At 39.2% G+C, this 27,339-nt stretch overlaps 1 protein-coding gene across 1 annotated transcript; it reads right to left on the bottom strand.

The window, feature by feature from the left end:
- Positions 1–314: 314 nt before the first annotated feature.
- LOC130957268 (uncharacterized) lies at positions 315–26,625 on the bottom strand. Its single transcript, XM_057884136.1, is given in 5 exon segments — positions 315–490; positions 1,260–1,515; positions 2,561–2,575; positions 26,103–26,192; positions 26,587–26,625. Coding segments are annotated over 5 exon segments (576 nt in total).
- Between the last annotated feature and the right edge of the window lie 714 nt (positions 26,626–27,339).

The following is a 27,339-nucleotide window of genomic DNA, read 5'->3' as shown; positions in this document are numbered from 1 at the left end:
CAAAGAAAGTGTAGATAAATAAGAATTTACCTATGACTTGTAACTAATACCAGATGATATGAAGTTAGAACTAATGATATGGTCCAATTTCCTTCAGGATTCCTAACGGCCCAATGTAATGGGGATTTAACTTCTTAGTTTTTGATTGCTTACCCGATTCTAGTTTGTTGAAGTAATTTCAGAAATAGGTATCCTCTTCCTTCCCACTTGATAAGTCTTCCTCTTAGATCTGCCTAATTCTTTTGTCGGCTTCCACAGTGAGAATTCTAATTCAGATTTGCGTAACTTTTTCTCCGTTGCCTCAACTGTCAAATTCAGGAACTAAGACGTTCGATGTTCCAGTTTTTATCAATACGGTAGTATTTAGGGCTCTGTGAAGTTCCATCTTCTCCTCTAGTCCTCGACAATCTAATACGAAACCGATAATTACTCTTCCTTACTTCCGATGTAGAATCTTCAATGGTTGCAGCATTCCGAATGGCCAGCCTCCCTAATGGCATGATAAATGATAAAAGGTTTCAAAGACTCCCCAATACAATAGTAAAAAGTTCTATATATACTAAACTAGTTACTAGGGTTTACCGAAAATTAGTAACTAAGTGCAGATAGTGCAGAAATCCATGTCTGGGCCCGCTTTGTGTGTGTTTGGGCTGAGCTTTGAAGTTTTCACATGCCTAGGATCTTCTTGGAGTTAAACACCAGCTTGGATGCCAGTTTGGGTGTTTAACTCCAGTTCTGGTGCCAGTTCTAGCGTTTTACGCCAGAAAAGGGTATCTGGTGGGCGTTTGGACGCCACTTTGGGTTGTCAAATCTCGGACAAAGTATAAACTATTATAAATTTCTGGAAAGTCCAAGATGTCTACTTTCCAACGCAATTGAGAGCGCACTAATTGGGCTTCTATAGCTCCAGAAAATCCACTTCGAGTGCAGGAAGGTCAGAATCCAACAGCATCTGCAGTCCTTTCTCAGCCTCTGAATCAGATTTTTGCTCAGGTCCCTCAATTTTAGCCAAAAAATACCTAAAATTACAGAAAAACACACAAAAACATAGTAAAGTCCAGAAATGTGAATTTTGCATAAAAACTAATAAAAATATAATAAAAAGTAACTAAGACATGCTAAAAACTACCTAAAAACAACGCCAAAAAGCGTATAAATTATTCTCTCATCATTAATACAATGAAATGAATGAAAAATGAATTGTTTTTGTGATTCAGTCCATGTTATAAAGAGTCTAGTGATAGAGTATTATTTCTTACATATTAAACCAAAAGCTGAAGCAGTAGCTGAACCAGCACCAACAACATTAAAAACATCATGCACACCTCACTACTCTGCAAGTAGATTTTGTAAGCCATAAAATGCAGCAGTGAACATTCCAAGGTGTACTCCTCCAACTATTGAGCCCCGTGTAACCCTAATGAACCGTTTCTCCATAGCATCTTTCATCAAACGATATTGCTCACGTTTGTCTTCTGTACTTCCAAGCTTCAATGTCACTTCTGCGTCCTTGCTCTAGCAAAACATTAGGAACTTATAAATACCATGACTAAAATTGGATAATAAAGAATAAAACCTCCACCTTCATATCCTTGACAACATAATGTCTAATCAACAAAGAAAAGATAACCCATAGCACTATGTTCATGGGTTTTGTTTCTCTGTCTAAAGAAAATGCTAGCAAGGTTTATTTTTGCATTCAGATATTAGCATTCATTCCATCTATTGATTATTGAAGTGGGTCAGGTATTTATCTCCTCAACTTCATAGCAATGCATTAAAAGGAAAACAAGCTTATACAAATAGTAGAAAAGAGTGAAACTTCACATTAGATGACATGAATAAAGAGGATATATACTATCTATTGTGACAAAACAGAAACATCTTTGCATTCATTTAAGAAAGTAAGTACTTAGTTATTCTTTGTATTGCAATTACAATTCAACAAATTAAAACAACTCCAGCCTTTTTAACTTAAGCTCTTGAAAACCTACAAATGGATCAAGTATACCTTTATGCCAGCCTGTTGATGGGATTAGACAATCTTTTGACATCTTTATGGTACACTAATGGATTGGTTTACACCTTCCTTCTGATGTTACTAGTTCCCCAAGAAAATAAATCTCATCAAGCAAGAAGGATTGAGCAAAAACTCTTAACATTGTTTGGATTATGAATAAACAATATCAAATATAAATTTCAAGTACATTTAACTCTAAATATTTTCTTACCATGTTATGGAAGGTAGCTTAGCGTTATATACAAGTAGTTTTTCGAGGAAAATAAATCCTCTGTATCCACACAAAAAGAAAAAAAAATTCTTTCTACATCAACACCAAAGTGTTATTCATGACACATCTAACAATATGCAAAAGAAGATCACTTTCATACACGGAGTTACACGCGACATTGAATTCTATAATGTAAAGAATGAAATCCATGATTGTAGTTTGGATGTTAGCAGTAACACCTGTTCTGTATTCAGCATAAAACACTCTCATAGACATATGAGGGGAAAATGAAGAAAAAGGAATCGAGGCCTCTTGTAATAAGAACTTACAACAGAAGCAGCTGTCTGGTGTGCGTAAATTGTGATCATCAACAATGGCGCCAATAGACTTGGAGCTCCCAAACGTGAATCACACTTTGTCACAATTTCGCACAACTAACTAGCAAGTGCACTGGCTCGTCCAAGTAATACCTTACGTGAGTAAGAGTCGATCCCACGGAGATTGTTGGTATGAAGCAAGCTATGGTCATCTTGTAAATCTCAGTTAGGCGGATTTAAATGGTTATAATGGTTTTCGAATATAAAGATAAATAAAGCATAAAATAAAGATAGAGATACTTATGTAATTCATTGGTGGGAATTTCATATAAGTGCATGAAGATGCTCTGTTCCTTCTGAATCTCTACTTTCCTACTGCCTTCGTCCAATCATTCTTACTCCTTTATATGGCAAGCTATATGTAGGGAATCACCGTTGTCAATGGCTACTTCCCATCCTCTCAGTGAAAATGGTCCAAATGCTCTGTCACAGCACGGCTAATCATCTGTCGGTTCTCGATCATATCGGAATAGAATCCAGTGATTCTTTTGCGTCTGTCACTATGCCCAACACTCGCGAGTTTGAAGCTCGTCACAGTCATTCAATCCCTGAATCCTACTCGAAATACCATAGACCAGGCTTAGACTTTCCGGATTCTCAAGAATGGCCGCCAATAATTCTAGCTTATACCACGAAGACCCTGATTAAGGAATCCAAGAGATACGCGCTCGATCTAAGGTAGAACGGGAGTGGTTATCAGGCACGCGTTCATAAGGACGGATGATAATGAGTGTCACAGATCATCACATCCATCAGGTTCAAGTGCAGCGAATATCTTAGAATAAAAATAAGCTTGAATTGAATAGAAGAACAATAGTAATTGCATTAATTCTCGAGGTACAGCAGAGCTCCACACCTTAATCTATGGTGTGTAGAAACTCCACCGTTAAAAATACATAAGTGATGGTTCAGGCATGGCCGAATGGCCGGCCTCCAAAACGTGATCAATAGTCTCCTAAGATGAACAACCGATTAAAACTGAGACCAAAGATTAGAATACAATAGTAAAAAGACCTATTTATACTATACTAGCTACTAGGGTTTACAGAAATAAGTCTAAGTGCAGAAATCCACTTCCGGGGCCCACTTTAGTGTGTGCTTGGGCTGAGCTTGAGATTTACACATGTAGAGGCTTCTCTTGGGGTTAAACGCCAAGTTGTAACATCTTTTTGGCGTTTAACTCTGGTTTGTGACGTGTTTCTGGCGTTTTACTCCAGAATGCAGTATGGAACTGGCGTTGAATGCCGGTTTGCGTCATCTAAACTCGAATAAAGTATGAACTGTTATATATTGCTGGAATGTCCTGGATGTCTACTTTCTAATGCAGTTAAGAGTGCACCATTTGGAGTTCTGTAGATCCAGAAAATCCATCTCGAGTGAAGGGAGGTCAGAATCCAACAACATCAGCAGTCCTTTGTCAGCCTGCTATCAGATATTTGCTCAGGTCCCTCAATTTCAGCCAGAAAATACCTGAAATCACAGAAAAACACACAAACTCATAGTAAAGTCCAGAAATGTGAATTTTTCATAAAAACTAATAAAAATATCCCTAAAAGTAGCTAGATCCTATTAAAAACTACCTAAAAACAATGCCAAAAAGCGTATAAATTATCCGCTCATCACAACACCAAACTTAAATTGTTGCTTGTCCCCAAGCAACTGAAAATCAAATAGGATAAAAAGAAGAGAATATACTATAAATTTCAAAATATCAATGAATATTAGTTCTAATTATATGAGCGGGACTTGTAGCTTTTTGCTTCTGAACAATTTTGGCATCTCACTTTATCCTTTGAAGTTTAGAATGATTGGCATCTCTAGGAATTCAGAGTTCAGATAGTGTTATTGATTCTCCTAGTTAAGTATGTTAATTCTTGAACACAGCTACTTTTATGAGTCTTGGCCGTGGCCCTAAGCACTTTGTTTTCCATTATTACCACCGGATACATAAATGCCACAGACACATGACTGGGTGAACCTTTTCAGATTGTGACTCAGCTTTGCTAAAGTCCCCATTTAGAGGTGTCCAAAGCTCTTAAGCACACTCTTTTTGCTTTAGATCACGACTTTAACCACTCAGTCTCAAGCTTTTCACTTGGACCTGCATGCCACAAGCACATGGTTAGGGACAGCTTGATTTAGCCGCTTAGGCCTGGATTTTATTTCCTTGGGCCCTCTGATGAGCGGATAATATATACGCTTTTTGGCATTGTTTTTAGTATGTTTTTAGTATGATCTAGTTAGTTTTTAGTATATTTTTATTAGTTTTTAGTTAAAATTCACTTTTCTGGACTTTACTATGAGTTTGTGTGTTTTTCTGTGATTTCAGATATTTTCTGACTGAAATTGAGGGTTCTGAGCAAAAATCTGATTTAAAAGCTGAAAAGGACTGCAGATGCTGTTGGATTCTGACCTCCCTACACTCGAAGTGGATTTTCTGGAGCTACAGAAGCCCAATTGGCGCGCTCTCAACGGCGTTGGAAAGTAGACATCCTGGGCTTTCCAGCAATATATGATAGTCCATACTTTGCCTAAGATTTGATGGCCCAAACCGGCGTGGCAAATCAGCCTCAGAATTTCCAGCGTTTAACGCTGGAACTGGCATAAAACTTGGAGTTAAACGCCTAAACTGGCATGAAAGCTGGCGTTTAACTCCAGAAAAGGTCTCTACACGAAAATGCTTCATTGCTCAGCCCAAGCACACACCAAGTGGACCCAGAAGTGGATTTTTACGTCATTTACTCATTTCTGTACACCCTAGGTTACTAGTTTACTATTAATAGGATCTTTTGACATTGTATCTGTACTTCATGACACTTTACACGTATCTTTGTGTACTTCCTACAGCATGAGTCTCTAAACCCCATGGTTGGGGGTGAGGAGCTCTGCTGTGTCTTGATGGATTAATGCAATTATTACTGTTTCTTATTCAATCATGCTTGCTTCCATTCTAAGATATCACTTGTTCTTAACCCGGATGAATGTGATGATCTGTGACACTCATCATATTCTCAACTATGAACGTGTGCCTGACAACCACCTCCGTTCTACCTTAGATTGAGTAGATATCTCTTGGATTCCTTAACCAGAATCTTCGTGGTATAAGCTAGAACTGATGGCGGCATTCAAGAGAATCCGAAAGGTCTAAACCTTGTCTGTGGTATTCTGAGTAGGATTCAATGATTGAATGACTGTGACGTGCTTCAAACTCCTAGCAGGCGGGGCGTTAGTGACAGACGCAAAAGAATCAATGGATTCTATTCCGGCCTGACCGAGAACCGACAGATGATTAGCCATGCTGTGACAGAGCATAGGAACGTTTTCACTGAGAGGATGGGAGGTAGCCACTGACAACGGTGAAACCCTACATACAGCTTGCCATGGAAGGAGCCTTGCGTGTTTGATGAAGAAGACAGTAGGAAAGCAGAGATTCAGAAGATGGAGCATCTCCAAAACCTCAACCTATTCTCCATTACTGCATAACAAGTACTTATTTCATGTTCTTTTGCTTTTCACAATCAATCCTGATAATTTCTGATATCCTGACTAAGATTTACAAGATAACCATAGCTTGCTTCAAGCCTACAATCTCCGTGGGATCGACCCTTACTCACGTAAGGTATTACTTGGACGACCCAGTGCACTTGCTGGTTAGTTGTGCGGGGTTGCAAAAGTGTGATTGCAATTTCGTGCACCAAGTTTTTGGCGCCGTTGCCGGGGATTGTTCGAGTTTGGACAACTGACGGCTTATCTTGTTGCTTAGATTAGGACTGTTTTATTTTTGTTGGTTTAGAGTCTTTTAGTTGAGTCTAGTTTCATATTTTAAGTTTGATGTCAATTGCATGCTTTTGTTTTTCTTCTAATTTTCGAATTTGCATGTCTTTAGTCCCTTTTTGATCCGTAAAAATTCTAAGTTTGGTGTCCTCTTTGTGGCTTTCCTTTAAAATTTTCGAAAAATTGTGTTTGATTTTCTAAAAATTTTAAGTTTGGTGTCATTTTGTTGTTTTTCTCTTTCTTCATTTCAAAAATCAAATCTTTTTCATAAAAATTTTTTTTCATATCTTTCTAATTGCTAATTTCAAAATCTTTTTAATTAACTAATTGATTCAGTTTTCGATTTGCTTTGATCTTATTTTCTTTTAATTTTCGAAATTTTATTTTATTTTCTATTTATTTTATTTTATATTTTTTTTTCGGTCACTTTAAAAAAAAAGAAAAAAAAAATTTATCTGTTTGCAATCATTATCATTTCCCTTTTGTCCATTATGGACCTAAGTGGGATTGATCAGTCCAAAAGGACTCTGGGGTCATATGCTAACCCCATTACAGCTGCATATGGGAGTAGCATCTGTACACCTCCCATCAAAGCAAGCAGCTTTGAGCTAAATCCTCAACTCATTATCATAGTGCAGCAAAATTGCCAGTATTCCGATCTTCCACAGGAAGAACCCACTGAGTTTCTGGCACAATTCTTACAAATTGCTGACACAGTACATGATAAGGAGGTGGATCAGGATGTCTACATACTATTACTGTTTCCATTTGCTGTAAAAGATCAAGCTAAAAGGTGGTTGAATAACCAACCTTCAGCAAGCATAAAGACATGGAAACAGTTATCAGACAAATTCCTGAATCATTTTTACCCTCCAAAGAGGATGACACAGCTAAGGCTGGACATCCAAGGCTTTAAACAAGAGGATAATGAATCCCTTTATAATGCCTGGGAGAGGTATAGAGGTATGCTTAGAAAATGCCCCTCTGAAATGTTTTCAGAGTGGGTACAGTTAGACATCTTCTACTATGGGCTTACAGAAAAAGCTCAGATGTCTTTAGACCACTCAGCTGGTGGATCTATACACATGAGGAAGACAATTGAAGAAGCTCAAGAGCTTATAGACACTGTTGCTAGAAACCAACACTTATACACTAGCAATGAGTTCTCTCCAAAAGAGGAAGTCATGGCAGTAGTCACTGACCCTAATCCTCAAGAACAGATGATTGAGCTTAATCAACAAATGCTCCTGATGACAGAACAGTTAGCAGAATTTAAAGAGATGCTCCATGAAACTAAAGTTGCTAACAAGAACATAGAACTGCAATTGAATCAAGCAAAACAGCAAATATCTAAACAGATAACAGAGGAATGTCAAGCAGTTCAACTGAGGAGTGGGAAGACACTGGATACCACTGCTCAAAAGAGCAAAAAGCCAAACAAGGAACAATTGACAGAGGATAACCAAACCACTGTTCAAAATCCCTCTGAGGACAGTAAGAGCCCAGAGAGGAATGTTATTGGCGTTCAAACGCCAGAAAGGGAAGGGAAGCTGGCGTTAAACGCCCATTCCTTACCCAATTCTGGCGTTCAAACGCCAGAAAAGGGGGAAAAGTTGGCGTTAAACGCCCATTTTCCACCTAATCCTGGCGTTCAGACGCCAAGGGAGGATCAGACACCTGAGAGTGCTGACAGTAATCCCTCTAAAAAGGCTTCTTCAACCACTTCTGTAAGGAATAAACCTGCAGCATCTAAGGTAGAAGAATATCAAGCCAAGATGCCTTATCCTCAGAAACTCCGCAAAGCGGAGCAGGATAAGCAATTTGCCCGCTTTGCAGACTATCTAAGGACTCTTGAAATAAAGATTCCGTTTGCAGAGGCACTTGAGCAAATACCTTCTTATGCTAAGTTCATGAAAGAGATCTTAAGTCATAAGAAGGATTGGAGAGAAACTGAAAAAGTGTTTCTCACTGAAGAATGCAGTGCAGTCATTCTGAAAAGCTTACCAGAAAAGCTTCAAGATCCTGGAAGCTTTATGATACCATGCACATTAGAAGGCGCTTGCACCAAGACAGCCCTATGTGATCTTGGAGCAAGCATCAATCTAATACCTGCATCCACTATCAGAAAGCTTGGGTTGACTGGAGAAGTCAAACCAACCAGGATATGCCTCCAACTTGCTGATGGCTCCATTAAACATCCATCAGGCATAATAGAGGATATGATTGTCAAGGTTGGGCCATTTGCCTTTCCAACTGACTTTGTGGTGCTGGAAATGGAGGAGCACAAGAGTGCAACTCTCATTCTAGGAAGACCTTTCCTAGCAACTGGACGTACTCTCATTGATGTACAAAAAGGGGAAGTAACCCTGAGAGTCAATGAGGATGAGTTCAAGTTGAATGCTGTGAAAGCTATGCAGCATCCAGACACACCAAATGACTGCATGGGCGCTGACATTATTGACTCTTTGGTGGAAGAGATCAATATGACTGAGAGCCTAGAATCAGAGCTTGAAGACATCTTCAAGGATGCTCAGCCTGATCAAGAAGAACCACAGGAAACAAAGGAATTTTCAAAAATTCCTCAGGAGGAGGATAAACCTCCCAAACCTGAACTCAAACCACTACCACCATCCCTGAAATATGCATTTCTGGGAGAGGGTGAAACTTTTCCAGTGATTATAAGCTCTGCTTTAAATCCACAGGAAGAGGAAGCACTGATTCAAGTGCTGAGGACACACAAGACAGCTCTTGGGTGGTCCATAAGTGATCTTAAGGGCATTAGCCCAGCTAGATGCATGCACAAGATCCTGTTGGAGGATAATGCCAAACCAGTGGTCCAACCACAGAGGAGGCTAAATCCAGCCATGAAGGAGGTGGTGCAGAAAGAGGTCACTAAATTACTGGAGGCTGGGATTATTTATCCTATTTCTGATAGCCCCTGGGTGAGCCCTGTCCAAGTTGTCCCCAAAAAAGGAGGCATGACAGTGGTTCATAATGAAAAAAATGAACTGGTTCCTACAAGAACAGTCACAGGGTGGCGTATGTGTATTGACTACAGAAGGCTCAATACAGCCACCAGAAAGGATCATTTTCCTTTACCATTCATAGACCAAATGCTGGAAAGACTAGCTGGTCATGATTATTACTGCTTTTTGGATGGCTATTCAGGCTACAACCAAATTGCAGTAGATCCTCAGGACCAAGAGAAAACAGCATTTACTTGCCCTTCTGGCGTGTTTGCCTATAGAAGGATGCCTTTTGGTCTGTGCAATGCACCTGCAACCTTTCAGAGGTGCATACTCTCTATCTTCTCAGATATGGTAGAGAAATTTCTGGAAGTCTTCATGGATGACTTCTCAGTATATGGAGACTCATTCAGTTCCTGTCTTAATCACCTAGCACTTGTCCTGAAAAGGTGCCAAGAGACTAACCTGGTTTTAAACTGGGAGAAATGTCACTTCATGGTGACTGAGGGAATTGTCCTTAGGCACAAAATTTTAAGCAGGGGAATAGAGGTGGATAAGGCAAAGGTAGAGGTAATTGAAAAATTACCACCACCTGCCAATGTTAAGGCAATCAGAAGCTTTCTGGGGCATGCAGGATTCTACAGAAGGTTCATAAAGGATTTTTCGAAAATTGCAAAACCTTTGAGTAACCTGCTAGCTGCTGACACACCATTTGTGTTTGACACACAGTGTCAGCAGGCGTTTGAGACCCTGAAAGCTAAGCTGGTCACAGCACCAGTCATCTCTGCACCAGATTGGACATTACCATTTGAATTAATGTGTGATGCCAGTGATCATGCCATTGGTGCAGTGTTGGGACAGAGGCATAACAAACTTCTGCACGTCATTTATTATGCTAGCCGTGTTCTAAATGATGCATAGAAGAATTACACAACCACAGAAAAAGAATTACTTGCAGTGGTTTATGCCATTGACAAGTTTAGATCTTACCTAGTAGGATCCAAGGTGATTGTGTACACTGACCATGCTGCTCTTAAATACTTACTCACAAAGCAGGATTCAAAACCCAGGCTAATAAGATGGGTGTTGCTTCTGCAAGAGTTTGATATAGAAATAAGAGACAGAAAAGGGACAGAGAACCAAGTAGCTGATCATCTGTCCCGAAAAGAACCAGTAGCTAGGGCGTCCCTCCCTTCTACTGAGATCTCTGAGACTTTCCCAGATGAGCAACTCTTTGCCATTCAGGAAGCTCCTTGGTTTGCAGATATTGCAAACTATAAAGCTGTGAGGTTCATACCCCAGGAGTACAGCAAAGTGCAAAGAAAGAAATTAATCTCAGATGCCAAGTACTACCTCTGGGATGAACCATATCTCTTTAAGAGATGTGCAGACGGAGTAATCCGCAGATGTGTACCCAGAGAAGAAGCACAAAAGATCCTATGGCACTGCCATGGATCACAGTATGGAGGACATTTTGGAAGTGAGCGAACAGCCACTAAAGTCCTCCAATGTGGCTTCTACTGGCCTACTCTCTATAAAGATTCCCGAGAGTTTGTGCGTAACTGTGACAGTTGCCAAAGAGCTGGTAACTTGCCTATGGATATGCCATGCCTCAACAAGGGATATTAGAGATAGAATTGTTTGATGTATGGGGAATTGACTTCATGGGTCCGTTCCCACCATCATACTCAAACACTTACATTCTGGTGGCAGTGGACTATGTATCTAAGTGGGTAGAAGCAGTTGCTACACCCACTAATGATACCAAGACCGTACTGAGATTCCTCCAGAAACACATCTTCAGCAGATTTGGTGTTCCCAGAGTGCTAATCAGTGACGGGGGCACTCATTTCTGCAATAGACAGCTATACTCTGCTATGGTCAGATATGGAATTAGCCACAAAGTGGCAACTCCGTATCATCCACAGACAAATGGGCAAGCTGAAGTCTCTAACAGAGAGCTAAAAAGAATCCTAGAACGGACTGTGATAGCCCGAAGAAAGGATTGGGCAAAGAGCTTGGATGATGCTCTGTGGGCATACAGAACAGCATTCAAGACCCCTATAGGAACCTCTCCATACCAACTGGTGTATGGGAAGGCCTGTCATCTGCCCATGGAACTGGAACATAAAGCCTACTGGGCAACCAGGTTCCTAAACATGGATGCTCAGCTAGCTGGTGAAAAAAGATTGCTCCAGTTAAATGAGCTAGAGGAGTTCAGACTCAATGCCTTTGAAAATGCAAAAATTTATAAGGAAAAGGCAAAGAAGTGGCATGACAAGAAGTTGTCAACCAGAGTCTTTGAGCCAGGACAAAAAGTTCTGCTATTCAACTCTATGCTCAAATTGTTTCCAGGAAAACTTAAATCCCGGTGGAGGGGTCCGTATGTGATTACAGGAGTATCACCATATGGATATGTTGAGCTTCAGGATATTGATTCTGACAAAAAGTTCATTGTTAATGGACAGAGAATCAAGCATTATCTTGAAAGCAATTTTGAGCAGGAATGCTCAAAACTGAGACTTGAGTAAGTCTCAGTAAAGGTCCAGCTAAAGACAGTAAAGAAGCGCTTGCTGGGAGGCAACCCAGTCATTAGCAGGTTATATGTTTTGTTTTTACAAAGGCAAGTATCAAAAATGAAGGAATTCACAGAGTTACAGGAGGATTCAGCTCAAAAAGCAGAGAAAAAGAGCTTACTGGCGAAAAAACGCCAGTAAGAGGCATTTTGGGCGTTAAACGCCAGAATGGGCACCATTCTGGGCGTTTAACGCCAGTAAAGGTGCCATTTTGGGCGTTAAACGCCAGAATGGGCACCATTCTGGGCGTTTAACGCCAGGTGTGCAGCATCCTGGGCGTTTAGAAAAACGCCCAGTGATAAAGGAATTCTGGCGTTTAACGCCAGCCAGGGCACCTGGCTGGGCGTTAAACGCCCAAAAGGGGCATCAAATGGGCGTTAAACGCCAGAATGGGTGCCATTCTGGGCGTTTAACGCCAGAAAGGTGGGGGGACCACAATTTTGTTTTCAAATCAAATTTTTTTCAAACTTTCCTTTTCTTACCCATACTCTTCTACATAAATACACTTCAACCTTTCATCATTCACTTTCAAATCTTCAAAAATCAAAACCACTCTTCAAATCTATCTCAAATCAATCACAAATCTTATTCAAAAAACTCACCCTTTTTTCAAATCCTTTCCATATCTTCTCAAATTTTCTTTCAAATTTTTCTTTTTTTTCGAAATCTCTCCTCCCCACTTTATAAATACACATTTGGACACCTCATTCTCCCACACCATTCGAATTTGCTCTTCCCCTCTCTCTTCTCCTTCCTTTCTTTTGCTTGAGGACAAGCAAACCTCTAAGTTTGGTGTGCTTCTCCGTGATCACTAAAGCCAAGATTCATCAATATCATGGCTCCTAAGGGAAAACAAACCAATTTAAGAGGAAAGAAAGAGAATAATCCAAAGAATCTTTGGAATCAAGAGAAGTTCTTAACCAAAAAACATGAAGACCATTATCACAAAATAATGGGTCTGAGGTCAGTGATCCCGGAAGTAAAATTTGATCTGAAAGAAGATGAATATCCGGGGATCCAAGAGCAAATTCGAAACAGAGGATGGGAAGTTCTAACCAATCCTAAAATAAAGGTTGGAAGGAATATGGTTCAGGAATTCTACTCAAATCTGTGGCTAACAGATAAGCAGAGAATGACTGGAACTGCTTACCATACCTACAGAACCATGGTCAGAGGGAAAGTTATGTACTTCCATCTGGACAAAATAAGAGAAATCTTCAAATTGCCTCAACTGCAAGATGATCCTGACTCCTTTAATAGGAGAATGGTGAGAGCAGATAAAGGGTTGGATCAAGTTCTAGAGGACATATGCCTCCCTGGAACTAAGTGGATAACCAATTCAAAGGGTGTCCCAAACCAACTCAAGAGGGGAGACCTCAAACCAATTGCAAGAGGTTGGCTAGACTTTATTGGGCGTTCCATATTGCCCACTAGCAACCGTTCTGAGGTCACTATCAAGAGAGCAGTGATGATTCATTGCATTATGCTTGGAAAAGAAGTGGAGGTTCATCATGTGATTGCTTGTGAGATCTACACAATTGCAAATAAGAATTCCACTGAAGCCAAACTAGCTTACCCAAGCTTGATCTCCTTGCTCTGTAAAGAGGCTGGGGTGAAGATGGGAGTAGATGAATTCATACCCATTGAACATCCAATCACCAAAAAGTCAATGGAAGGACAAATGCAAGACAACTCTATCAAAAGGAGGGCACAGGAGTTCCTCCCTGAATTCCCTGAAATTGGCTACTGGGCCAGCCTAGAAGCATCTATCAACAAGTTGCAAGAGACTATGGAGCAACTTAAGGAAGAACAGCAGAATCAGAACTGCATGCTCTGCAAATTGCTGAAGGAACAAGAGAAGCAGGGGCGTGAACTCCAAGAGATGAAACGCCAAAAGCTCTCCTCTCAATTTGAGGGAGCATTCACTTCTCAAAATCAAGGTTGTTGAGTCCTAACTCTGTGATAACCTCTATCATTAGGAGCCTATTTAAATTTTCTGTTTTCTATTTTTTTTTCTTTCTTAAGTTTCATTTTATATCTATTTTTGAGTCTTGTTCTTAATTCATAATTAATAAAATTTAAAGTTTATGCCTTAAAGCTATGAATGTCCTATGAATCCATCACCTCTCTTAAATGAAAAATGCTTTAATCACAAAAGAACAAGAAGTACAGGATTTCGAAATTTATCCTTGAAACTAGCTTAATTGGTTTGATGTGGTGACAATACTTTCTGTTTTCTGAATGTATGCTTGAACAGTGCATATGTCTTTTGAATTTGTTATTCATGAATGTTAAAATTGTTGGCTCTTGAAAGAATGATGAAAAAAGAGACATGTTATTGAGGATCTGAAAAATCATAAAAATGATTCTTGGAGCAAGAAAAAGCAGTGAATACAAAAAAAAAATTCGAAAAAAAAAGAAAAAGAAAAAGAAAGAAATAAAAGTTGTGATCCAAGGCAAAAAGAGTGTGCTTAAGAACCCTGGACACCTCTAATTGGGGACTCCAGCAAAGCTGAGTCACAATCTGAAAAGGTTCACCCAATTATGTGTCTGTGGCATGTATGTATCCGGTGGTAATACTGGAAGACAGAGTGCTTTGGGCCACAGCCAAGACTCATAAAGTAGCTGTGTTCAAGAATCATCATACTTAACTAGGAGAATCAATAACACTATCTGGATTCTGAGTTCCTAAAGAAGCCAATCATTCTGAATTTCAGAGGATAGAGTGAGATGCCAAAACTGTTCGGAGGCAAAAAGCTACTAGTCCCGCTCATCTAATTTGGAGCTAAGTTTCATTGATATTTTGGGGTCTATAGTATATTCTCTTCTTTTTATCTTATTTGATTTTCAGTTGCTTGAGGACAAGCAACAATTTAAGTTTGGTGTTGTGATGAGCGGATAATTTATACGCTTTTTGGCATTGTTTTTAGTATGTTTTTAGTATGATCTAGTTAGTTTTTAGTATATTTTTATTAGTTTTTAGTTAAAATTCACTTTTCTGGACTTTACTATGAGTTTGTGTGTTTTTCTGTGATTTCAGGTATTTTCTGACTGAAATTGAGGGTTCTGAGCAAAAATCTGATTTAAAGGCTGAAAAGGACTGCAGATGCTGTTGGATTCTGACCTCCCTACACTCGAAGTGAATTTTCTGGAGCTACAGAAGCCCAATTGGAGCGCTCTCAATGGCGTTGGAAAGTAGACATCCTGGGCTTTCCAACAATATATGATAGTCCATACTTTGCCCAAGATTTGATGGCCCAAACCGGCGTGGCAAATCAGCCTCAGAATTTCCAGCGTTTAACGCTGGAACTGGCATAAAACATGGAGTTAAACGCCCAAACTGGCATGAAAGCTGGCGTTTAACTCCAGAAAAGGTCTCTACACGAAAATGATTCATTGCTCAGCCCAAGCACACACCAAGTGGACCCAGAAGTGGATTTTTACGTCATTTACTCATTTCTGTAAACCCTAGGTTACTAGTTTACTATTAATAGGATCTTTTGATATTGTATCTGTACTTCATGACACTTTACACGTATCTTTGTGTACTTCCTACAGCATGAGTCTCTAAACCCCATGGTTGGGGGTGAGGAGCTCTGCTGTGTCTTGATGGATTAATGCAATTATTACTGTTTCTTATTCAATCATGCTTGCTTCCATTCTAAGATATCACTTGTTCTTAACCCGGATGAATGTGATGATCTGTGACACTCATCATATTCTCAACTATGAACGTGTGCCTGACAACCACCTCCGTTCTACCTTAGATTGAGTAGATATCTCTTGGATTCCTTAACCAGAATCTTTGTGGTATAAGCTAGAACTGATGGCGGCATTCAAGAGAATCCGGAAGGTCTAAACCTTGTCTGTGGTATTCTGAGTAGGATTCAATGATTGAATGACTGTGACGTGCTTCAAACTCCTAGCAGGCGGGGCGTTAGTGACAGACGCAAAAGAATCAATGGATTCTATTCCGGCCTGACCGAGAACCGACAGATGATTAGCCATGCTGTGACAGAGCATAGGAACGTTTTCACTGAGAGGATGGGAGGTAGCCACTGACAACGGTGAAACCCTACATACAGCTTGCCATGAAAGGAGCCTTGCGTGTTTGATGAAGAAGACAGTAGGAAAGCAGAGATTCAGAAGATGGAGCATCTCCAAAACCTCAACCTATTCTCCATTACTGCATAACAAGTACTTATTTCATGTTCTTTTGCTTTTCACAATCAATCCTGATCATTTCTGATATCCTGACTAAGATTTACAAGATAACCATAACTTGCTTCAAGCCTACAATCTCCGTGGGATCGACCCTTACTCACGTAAGGTATTACTTGGACGACCCAGTGTACTTGCTGGTTAGTTGTGCGGGGTTGCAAAAGTGTGATTGCAATTTCGTGCACCACCCTCCTATCCATTGATGCTCAAAACCTTGGATCCTTTTTACCCTTGCCTTTTGGTTTTAAGGGCTATTGGCTTTTTCTGCTTGCTTTTTCTTTTTTTTTTCTTTTATTTTTTTCGCCACTTTTTTTTCAAGCTTTTGTTCTTCACTGCTTTTTCTTGCTTTAAGAATCAATTTTATGATTTTTCAGATCATCAATAACATTTCTCTTTTTCATCATTCTTTCAAGAGCCAACAATTTTAACATTCATAAACAACAATATCAAAAATATGCACTGTTCAAGCATTCATTTAGAAAACAAAAAGTATTGTCACCACACCAATATAATTAAACTAATTTCAAGGATGAATTCGAAACTCATGTACTTCTTATTCTTTTGTATTAAAAATATTTTTCATTTAAGAAAGGTGAAGGATTCATGGAATTATTCATAGCCTTAAGACATAGTTACTAAATACTAATGATCATGTAGTAAAGACACAAACATAGACAAACATGAAGCTTAAAAACCAAAAAACAGAGAGATAAGAACAAGGAAGTTAAGGAATGAGTCCACCTTAGTGATGGTGGCGCTTTCTCCTTAAAGGACCAATGGTGTTCTTGAGCTCCTCTATGTCTCTTCCTTGCCTTTGTTGCTCCTCCCTCATAGCTCTTTGATCTTCTCTAATCTCATTGAGAATGATGGAGTGTTCTTGGTGTTCCACCCTTAATTGGTTCATGTCATGACTCAATCCTTCTAGAAAAGTATTGAGTTGCTCCCAATAGTTGTTCGGAGAAAAATGCATCCCTTGAGGCATCTCAGGGAATTCTTGATGATGAGCTTCCTCATGCGTCTCTTGAGATCCATGAATAGGCTCTCTTGTTTGCTCTATCGTCTTTTTAGTGATGGGCTTGTCCTCTTCAATGAGGATGTCTCCTTCTATGACAACTCCAGCTAAGTAGCATAGATGGCAAATGAGATGGGGAAAAGCTAGCCTTGCTAAGGTGGAGGGCTTTTTGGCTACTTTGTAGAGTTCTAGAGAGATGACTTCATGAACTTCTACTTCCTCTCCAATCATGATGCTATGGATCATGATGGCCTGATCCACAGTTACTTAGGATCGGTTGCTAGTGGGAATAATGGAGCATTGGATGAACTCCAACCATCCTCTAGCCATAGGCTTAAGGTCCAGTCTTCTCAATTGAACCGGCTTGCCTTTTGAGTCTCTTTTCCATTGAGCTCCTTCCACACATATGTCCATGAGGACTTGGTCCAACCTTTGATCAAAGTTGACCCTTCTAGTGTAGGGGCGTGCATCTTCTTGCACCATAGGCAAGTTGAACGCCAACCTTACATTTTTCGGACTGAAATCTAAGCATTTCCCCCGAACCATTGTAAGCCAATTCTTTGGGTTTGGGTTCATGCTTTGATCATGGTTCCTAGTGATCCATGCATTGACATAGAACTCTTGAACCATTAAGATTCCGACTTGTTGAATGGGGTTGGTGAGAACTTCCCAACCTCTTCTTTGGATCTCATGTCGGATCTTCGGATACTCATTTTTCTTGAGCATGAAAGGGACCTCAGGGATCACGTTCTTCTTGGCCACAACTTCATAGAAGTGGTCTTGATGGGCTTTTGAGATTAATCTCTCCATCTCCCATGACTCGGAGGTGGAAGCTTTTGTCTTCCCTTTCCTTTTTCTAGAGGTTTCTCCGGCCTTAGGTGCCATAAATGGTTATGGAAAAACAAAAAAACTATGCTTTTACCATACCAAACTTAGAATTTTGCTCGCCCTCGAGCAAAGAAAAGAAGGAATAGAAGAAGAAGAAGAAGATATGGAGGAGAGGGAGAGATGTGTGGGTTTCGGCCAAAGGGGAGAGGAGAGAGTTGTGTTGTGTGAAAATGAAGAAGGATGGAGGGGTTTATATAGTGGAGGAAGAGGGAATGGGGTTCGGTTATTTAGGGTGGGTTTGGGTGGGAAAGAGATTTTGAATTTGAAGGTAGGTGGGGTTTATGGGGAAGAGTGGATGGATGTAAGTGGTGAAGAAGTGATGGAGAAGAGAGATTGAGGTGATTGGTGAAGGGTGTTTGGGGAAGAGTGTTATGAAAAGGTGTGAGAGAGAGGGAGAAGGTAGGTGGGGATCCTGTGGGGTCTATAGATCCTGAGGTGATCCTGTGGGGTCCACAGATCCTGAGGTGTTAAGGATTTCTCATCCCTGCACCCTTTAGGCATGTAAAATGCCCTTTGTATGCAATCATGGCGTTTAACGCCAGACTGCAGCATGTTTCTGGCGTTAAACGCCACTTCCATGCTTGTTTTAGGCGTTCAATGCCAATCTGCAGCAAGTTTCTGGCGTTGAACGCCAGCCATATGCTCCTTACTGGCGTTTAAACGCCAGTAAGCTCTTCCTCCAAGGTGTGCTTTTTCTTCTGCTGTTTTTTATTTTGTTTTTAATTTTTGCCATTGTTTTGTGACTCCACATGATCATAAACTTAATAAAACATAAAAGAACAATAGAAATATAGATAAATAAAAATTAGGTTGCCTCCCAATAAGTACTTCTTTAATGTCAATAGCTTGACAGTGAGCTCTCATGGAGTTTCACAGATCATCAAAGCATTGTTGGGACCTCCTAACACCAAACTTAGAGTTTGAATGTGGGGGTTCAACACCAAACTTAGAGTTTGGTTGTGGCCTCCCAACACCAAACTTAGAGTTTGGTTGTGGCCTCCCAACACCAAACTTAGAGTTTGATTGTGGGGGCTTTGTTTGACTCTGTATTGAGAGAAGCTTATCGTGCCTCTTTTCCATGGTTGCAGAGGAAGATCCTTGAGCTTTAAACACAAGGTAGTCCCCATTCAATTGAAGGACTAGCTCTCCTCTGTCAACATCAATCACAGCTCCTGCTGTGGCTAGGAAGGGTCTCCCAAGAATGATGGATTCATTTTCATCCTTCCCAGTGTCTAAGATTATGAAATCAGCAGGGATGTAAAGGCCTTTAACCTTTACCAACACGTCCTCTACCAATCCATAAGCTTGTTTTATTGACTTGTCTGCCATCTCTAATGAGATTCTTGCAGCTTGTACCTCAAAGATCCCCAGTTTCTCCATTACAGAGAGTGACATAAGATTTATTCCTGACCCCAGGTCACATAGAGCCTTCTCAAAGGTCATGGTGCCTATGGTACAGGATATTAAGAATTTACCAGGATCTTGTTTCTTTTGAGGTAGAGTTTGTTGAACCCATATATCTAGTTCACTAATGAGCAAGGGGGGTTCACCTTCCCAAGTCTCATTACCAAACAACTTGGCATTCAGCTTCATGATGGCTCCTAGATATTGAGCAACTTGCTCTTCAGTTACATCTTTATCCTCTTCAGAGGAAGAATAGTTCTCAAAGCTCATGAATGGTAAAAGGAGGTTCAATGGAATCTCTATGGTCTCTAGGTGAGCCTCAAATTCCTTAGGTTTCTCAGTTTGGAACTCCTTTTTGTTCAGAGGACGTCCCAGGAGGTCTTCCTCACTGGGATTCACGTTCTTCTCCTCCTTTATGCATTTGGCCATATTGATTATATCAATGGCCTTGCACTCTCCTTTTGGATTCTTTTTTGTATTGCTTGGGAGAGTATTAGGAGGAGTTTCAGTGATTTTCTTACTCAGCTGGCCCACTTGTGCCTCCAAATTTCTAATGGAGGACCTTGTTTCACTCATGAAACTTAAAGTGGCCTTAGATAGATCAGAGACTATATTTGCTAAGCTAGAGGGGCTCTACTCAGAATTCTCTGTCTGTTGCTGAGAAGATGATGGAAAAGGCTTACTATTGCTAAACCTGTTTCTTCCACCATTATTAAAGCCTTGTTGAGGCTTTTGTTGATCCTTCCATGAGAAATTTGGATGATTTCTCCATGAGGAATTATAGGTGTTTCCATAGGGTTCACCCATATAATTCACCTCTGCCATTGCAGGGTTCTCAGGATCATAAACTTCTTCGTCAGAAGATGCCTCTTTAGTACTGTTGGATGTATTTTGCCATCCATTCAGACTCTGAGAAATCATGTTGACTTGCTTAGTCAACATTTTGTTCTGAGCCAATATGTCATTCAGAGCATCAATTTCAAGAACTTCATTCTTTTGAGGCGTCCCATTATTCACAGGATTCCTTTCAGAAGTGTACATGAACTGGGTATTTGCAACCATGTCAATGAGTTTTTGAACTTTTGCAGGCATTTTCTTTAGGTGAATGGATCCACCTGCAGAATGGTCCAGTGACATCTTAGAAAGCTCAGATAGACCATCATAGAATATATCTAAAATGGTCCACTCTGAAAGCATGCCAGAAGGACACTTTTTGGTCAATTGCTTGTATCTTTCCCAAGCTTCATAGAGGGATTGGTGGGCGAAATTGTGATCACTACAACTTCGCACAACTAACCAGCAAGTGTACTGGGTCGTCCAAGTAATAAACCTTACGCGAGTAAGGGTCGATCCCACAAAGATTGTTGGTATGAAGCAAGCTATGGTCACCTTGTAAATCTTAGTCAGGCAGACTCAATTGGTAATGGATGATGAATAAAACATAAAGATAAAGATAGAGATACTTATGTAATTCAGTGGTGGGAATTTCAGATAAGCGTATGAAGATGCTTGGTCCCTTCCGTCTCTCTGCTTTCCTACTGTCTTCATCCAATCCTTCTTACTCCTTTCCATGGCAAGCTTATGCAAGGGTTTCACCGTTGTCAGTGGCTACCTCCCATCCTCTCAGTGGAAATGTTCAACGCACCCTGTCACGGCACGGCTATCCATCTGTCGGTTCTCAATCAGGCCGGAATAGAATCCAGTGATTCTTTTGCGTCTGTCACTAACGCCCCGCCCTCAGGAGTTTGAAGCTCGTCACAGTCATTCAATCATTGAATCCTACTCTGAATACCACAGACAAGGTTAGACCTTCCGGATTCTCTTGAATGCTGCCATCAGTTCTAGCCTATACCACGAAGACTCTGATCTCACGGAATCGCTGGCTCGGTTGTCAGGCGAGCGCTCGGTTGTCAGGCGATCAACCATGCGTCGTGTATCAGGAATCCAAGAGATATTCACCCAATCTAAGGTAGAACGGAGGTGGTTGTCAGTCACACGTTCATAGGTGAGAATGATGATGAGTGTCACGGATCATCACATTCATCAAGTTGAAGAACAAGTGATATCTTGGAATAAGAACAAGCTGAATTGAATAGAAGAACAATAGTAGTTGCATTAATACTCGAGGTACAGCAGAGCTCCACACCTTAATCTATGGTGTGTAGAAACTCCACCATTGAAAATACATAAGAACAAGGTCTAGGCATGGCCGTGAGGCCAGCCCCCCAATGATCTAAGAACTAGATGTCCAAAGATGAAAATACAATAGTAAAAGGTCCTATTTATAGGGAACTAGTAGCTTAAGAATTACAAAGATGAGTAAAAGACATAAAAATCCACTTCCGGGCCCACTTGGTGTGTTCTTGGGCTGAGCATTGAAGCATTTTCGTGTAGAGACTCTTCTTGGAGTTAAACGCCAGCTTTTGTGCCAGTTTGGGCGTTTAACTCCCACTTTGGTGCCAGTTCCGGCGTTTAACGCTGGGAATTCTGAAGGTGACTTTGAACGCCGGTTTGGGCCATCAAATCTTGGGCAAAGTATGGACTATCATATATTGCTGGAAAGCCCAGGATGTCTACTTTTCAACGCCGTTGAGAGCGCGCCAATTGGGCTTCTGTAGCTCCAGAAAATCCACTTCGAGTGCAGGGAGGTCAGAATCCAACAGCATCTATAGTCCTTTTTAGTCTCTGAATCAGATTTTTGCTCAGGTCCCTCAATTTCAGCTAGAAAATACCTGAAATTACAGAAAAACACACAAACTCATAGTAAAGTCCAGAAAAGTGAATTTTAATTAAAAACTAATAAAAATATACTAAAAACTAACTAAATCCTACTGAAAACATACTAAAAACAATGCCAAAAAGCGTATAAATTATCCGCTCATCAGGAATTCACCATCTTTTTACTTGAAGGTCTGAACATCCACTCTAAGCTTGCTCAGCTTTTGAGGAGGAAAGAACTTGGCCAGGAAGGCCGTGACCAGCTTATCCCAAGAGTCCAGACTATCTTTAGGTTGTGAGTCCAACCATGTTCTAGCTCTGTCTCTTACAGCAAAGGGGAAAAGCGTGAGCCTGTAGACTTTAGGATCTACTCCATTAGTCTTAACAGTCTCACAGATCTGCAAGAATTCAGTTAAAAACTGATAGGGATCTTCTGATGGAAGTTTATGGAACTTACAGTTCTGTTGCATTAGAGCAACTAGTTGAGGCTTCAGCTCAAAATTGTTTGCTCCAATGGCAGGGATTGAGATGCTTCTTCCATAAAAATTGGAAGTGGGTGTAGTATAATCACCAAGCATCCTCCTTGCACCTCCACCATTGTTATTGGGTTCGGCCATGTCTCTTTCTTTTTCAAGATTCTCTGTAAGGTTTTCTCTGGATTGTTGTGCTTTAGCTTCTCTTAGCTTCTTTTTCAGAGTCCTTTCAGGTTCAGGATCTACTTCAATAATAATGTCCTTGTCCTTGCTCCTGCTCATATGAAAAAGAAGAGAATAGAAAAGAGGAGGAATCCTCTATGTCACAGTATAGAGATTCCTTTATGTGAGTAGAAGAAAAGAAGAATAAGAATGAAGAAGAGAAAAATTCGAACACAGAAGAGAAGAGAGTGTTCGAATTTTAAGATGAAGAAAAGTGTTAGTAAATAAATAAAATAAATAGAAAGAGATGAGAAGGGGAGAATTTCAAAAATTATTTTTGAAAAATAGTTAGTGATTTTTGAAAAATTGAGAGAAAAAATATAATTAAAATTAAAATTTGAAACAATTAGTTAATTAAAAAGAATTTTAAAAAAAGAGAGAGGTAATTTTCGAAAATTAGAAAGAAGAAAGTATTTAGGTGGTTTTGAACAAGATAAGAAACAAACACAAAGTCAATTAGTTAGTTGAAAAAGATTTGAAAATTAATTTTGAAAAGATAAGAAGTTAGAAAAGATTTTGAAATTGATTTTGAAAAAGATATGATTGAGATTTGTTTTGAAAAAGATTTGAAGAGGAAATTAAAAAGATTTGATTTTTAAAATTAAAATGGATTACTTGACTAACAAGAAACTAAAAGAAATGATTCTAGAATTTAAAGATTGAACCTTTCTTAACAAGAAAGTAACAAACTTCAAATTTTTGAATCAATCACATTAATTGTTAGTAGAGTTTTTGAAATTTTGAAATAAAGATGAGAAAAAGATTTTGAAAATCAAATAATAAGAAAAATTTCAAAAAATAATAAGAAAAATGAAAAAGATTTGATTTTTGAAAAAGATTTTGAAAAGATAGGATTTTTAAAAATGAAATCTTGGCTTGACTAACAACAAACAACTTATTTTAAAATTTTTGACTAAGTCAACCCAAAGATTTCAAAAATTATGAGTAAAACAAGGAAAATATATTTTTTATTTTTTGAATTTTTTATGATGAGAGAGAAAAACACAAAAATGACTCACAACATGAAAAGTATGAATCAAAACACATGATGCATGCAAGAACACTATGAATGTCAAGATGAACACCAAGAACATTTTGAAGATCAAGATAAACATCAAGACTTATTTTTGAAAAATTTTCAAGAAAAGAAAAACATGCAAGATACCAAACTTAGAAATTTTTCATGTTTAGACACTATGAATGAAAAAATGCATATGAAAAACAACAAAAGACACAAAAACAAGAAAATATGAAGATCAAAAAGAAGACTTACCAAGAACAACTTGAAGATCATGAAGAACACCATGCATGAATTTTTCGAAAAAAACGCATAAATTTTTTTTAAAACATGCAATTGACACCAAACTTAAAAATTGACTCAAGACTCAAACAAGAAACACAAAATATTTTTTGTTTTTATGATTTTATTTTTTTTTTGAATTTTTTTCGAAAATTATATTTTTCGAAAAACGAAAATAAAAAAATTGAAAGATTTTTGAAAACTTTTTGAAAAGAAAATTACCTAATCTGAGCAACAAGATGAACCGTCAGTTGTCCAAACTCGAACAATCCCCGGCAAAGGCGCCACAAACTTGGTGCGCGTAAATTGTAATCATCAACAATGGCGCCAATAGACTTGGAGCTCTCAAACGTGAATCACACTTTGTCACAACTTCGCACAACTAACCAGCAAGTGCACTGGGTCGTCCAAGTAATACCTTACGTGAGTAAGGGTCGATTCCACGGAGATTGTGGTATGAAGCAAGCTATGATCATCTTGTAAATCTCAATTAGGTGGATTCAAATGGTTATAATGGTTTTCGAATATAAAGATAAATAAAACATAAAATAAAGATAGAGATACTTATGTAATTCATTGGTGGGAATTTCAGATAAGTGCATGAAGATGCTGTGATCCTTCTGAATCTCTGCTTTCCTACTGCCTTCGTCCAATCATTCTTACTCCTATCTATGGCAAGCTGTATGTAGGGCATCACTGTTGTCAATGGCTACTTCCCATCCTCTCAATGAAAATGGTCTAAATGCTCTGTCATAGCACGGCTAATCATCTGTCAGTTCTCGATCATGTCAGAATAGAATCCAGTGATTCTTTTGCGTCTATTAATACGCCCAACACTCGCGAGTTTGAAGCTCGTCACAGTCATTCAATCCCTGAATCCTACTCGGAATACCACAGACAGGGTTTAGACTTTTCGGATTCTCAAGAATGGCTGCTAATAATTCTAGCTTATACCACGAAGACCCTGATTAAGGAATCCAAGATATACGCGCTCGATCTAAGGTAGAAAGGGAGTGGTTGTCAGGCATGCGTTCATAAGGACGGATGATGTTGAGTGTCACGGATCATCACATCCATCAGGTTGAAGTGCAACGAATATCTTAGAATAAGAATAAGCTTGAATTGAATAGAAGAACAATAGTAATTGTATTAATTCTCGAGGTACAGCAGAGCTCCACACCTTAATCTATGGTGTGTAGAAACTCCACCGTTGAAAATACATAAGTGATGGTCCAGGCATGGCCGAATGGCCAGCCTCCAAAACGTGATCAATAGTCTCTTAAGATGAACAACCGATTAAAACTGAGACCAAAGATGAGAATACAATAGTAAAAAGTCCTATTTATACTAGACTAGCTACTAGGGTTTACAGAAATAAGTCTAAGTACAGAAATCCACTTCCGGGGCCCACTTTGGTGTGTGCTTGGGCTGAGCTTGAGCTTTACACGTGCAGAGACTTCTCTTGGGGTTAAATGCCAATTTGTAACGTCTTTTTGGCATTTAACTCTGGTTGGTAACGTGTTTCTGCCATTTTACTCCAGAATGCAGCATGGAACTGTCGTTAAACGCCAGTTTGCATCATCTAAACTCGAATAAAGTATGAACTATTATATATTTCTGGAAAGCCCTGGATGTTTACTTTCCAATTCAGTTGAGAACGCGCCATTTGGAGTTCTGTAGCTCCAGAAAATCCATCTCGAGTGAAGGGAGGTCAGAATCCAACAGCATCAGCAGTCCTTTGTCAGCCTCCTATCAGATTTTCGCTCAGATCCCTCAATTTCAGCCAGAAAATACCTGAAATCACAGAAAAATACATAAACTCATAGTAAAGTCCAGAAATGTGAATTTTGCAGAAAAAACTAATAAAAACATCCCTAAAAGTAGCTAGATCCTACTAAAAACAATACCAAAAAGCATATAAATTATCCGCTCATCACTGCCTCCTTGCTACCGTCGTATAACATGCCAGCAAATATTCCCATAACAGTTGTTGTATCCCCGTTAATAGTTCCTGCTAACTTTGGGGAGGCCTGGTAAAGGAAATTAGATAATATCAATGAAACTAATAATTGAATGAACTCAGGATGGTGAAGGCAAACACATTTCATAGTTATCTTCAGGAACCTAGAAGAAAAGGAAATGGGCCCAAATCAATGCTTTTCCCAATTTACTAAATTATTTCCAGTATACCAATACAGATTGACCTAGGGTTGATCAAATACGTATTCACTATATTAATATCTTTGTGTAGTGGCAAGGAAACCAGTTCGCTTACCAATACCTTCATATAAACAAGGAAATTCTAGTAAACCCTACTTAAATTTTTTGCCTAATGCTACTATATCAAATGTTGCAGCTAGATCAATTTAAGAATAATAATGATATAAAATTGAGGAATAAAGAAAGATGTGAGGAGTTTCGTACAATCGGTGCGGGGGATTCTGCGTCATCGGTGGCTTCCATGGCGGTAAATGCCGTAAAATGGAAATGGAGTTGTGTACGGAGAAATTAGTTAAATTAGGTAACCAAATCAAAGTGGAAGGAGCTCTAAATTCTCAATTTCTCATCGTCAAATCTGCCCGCGATCTGATCGGTGTCGCCACTGCCAGTCGTGACTCATGAAAACAACTTCCTTCCTCTTTGTCAGTCGATGTCACCTTTCGTTGTGACACCTGCTTCTTCGCCAGTCCGTTCACCCGAGTTTTTAAAAGAGTATTTAGACGTAAAGATCAATGTGGCTATCTTCAATAAGTACAATTGAAAGACCTTACTTTAGAGTATTTATTAACATTGCAAGCAATATGTCCCTAAAATGGAAGTTTACAATAAAAAATAAAACAATATAAACAATATAACACTGCAGAATATTCATTTAATTACTCAACTAATCAGAGTATAGTTTATATATAATTTCTTCATAGTTACTATCTTATATATAGTGTGTACCGCTAATATAAATCTAAATCTCAGCATTAGTAAAATTTTTAATTTTTTCTTCGTTTATCTGCTACCATGAATTATAATTAAGGTTCTGAAAACCGAACCGATCATCAAATCGCTTTAGTCACTAGTTCACTGGTTCATTGGTCCAACCAGTCCAATCGGTGGTTCAACCGAAAAAACTGTTTTAGAATAAAATAATAAATAAATTATAAAGGACCAAAGATGAGGGTACTC

This window comes from Arachis stenosperma, chromosome 10 (assembly GCF_014773155.1).
Source record: "Arachis stenosperma cultivar V10309 chromosome 10, arast.V10309.gnm1.PFL2, whole genome shotgun sequence".
Classification (NCBI taxonomy): domain Eukaryota; kingdom Viridiplantae; phylum Streptophyta; class Magnoliopsida; order Fabales; family Fabaceae; genus Arachis; species Arachis stenosperma.
Note: the sequence above shows the minus strand (reverse complement) of the source record. Positions and strands in the feature narration are given on the sequence as shown.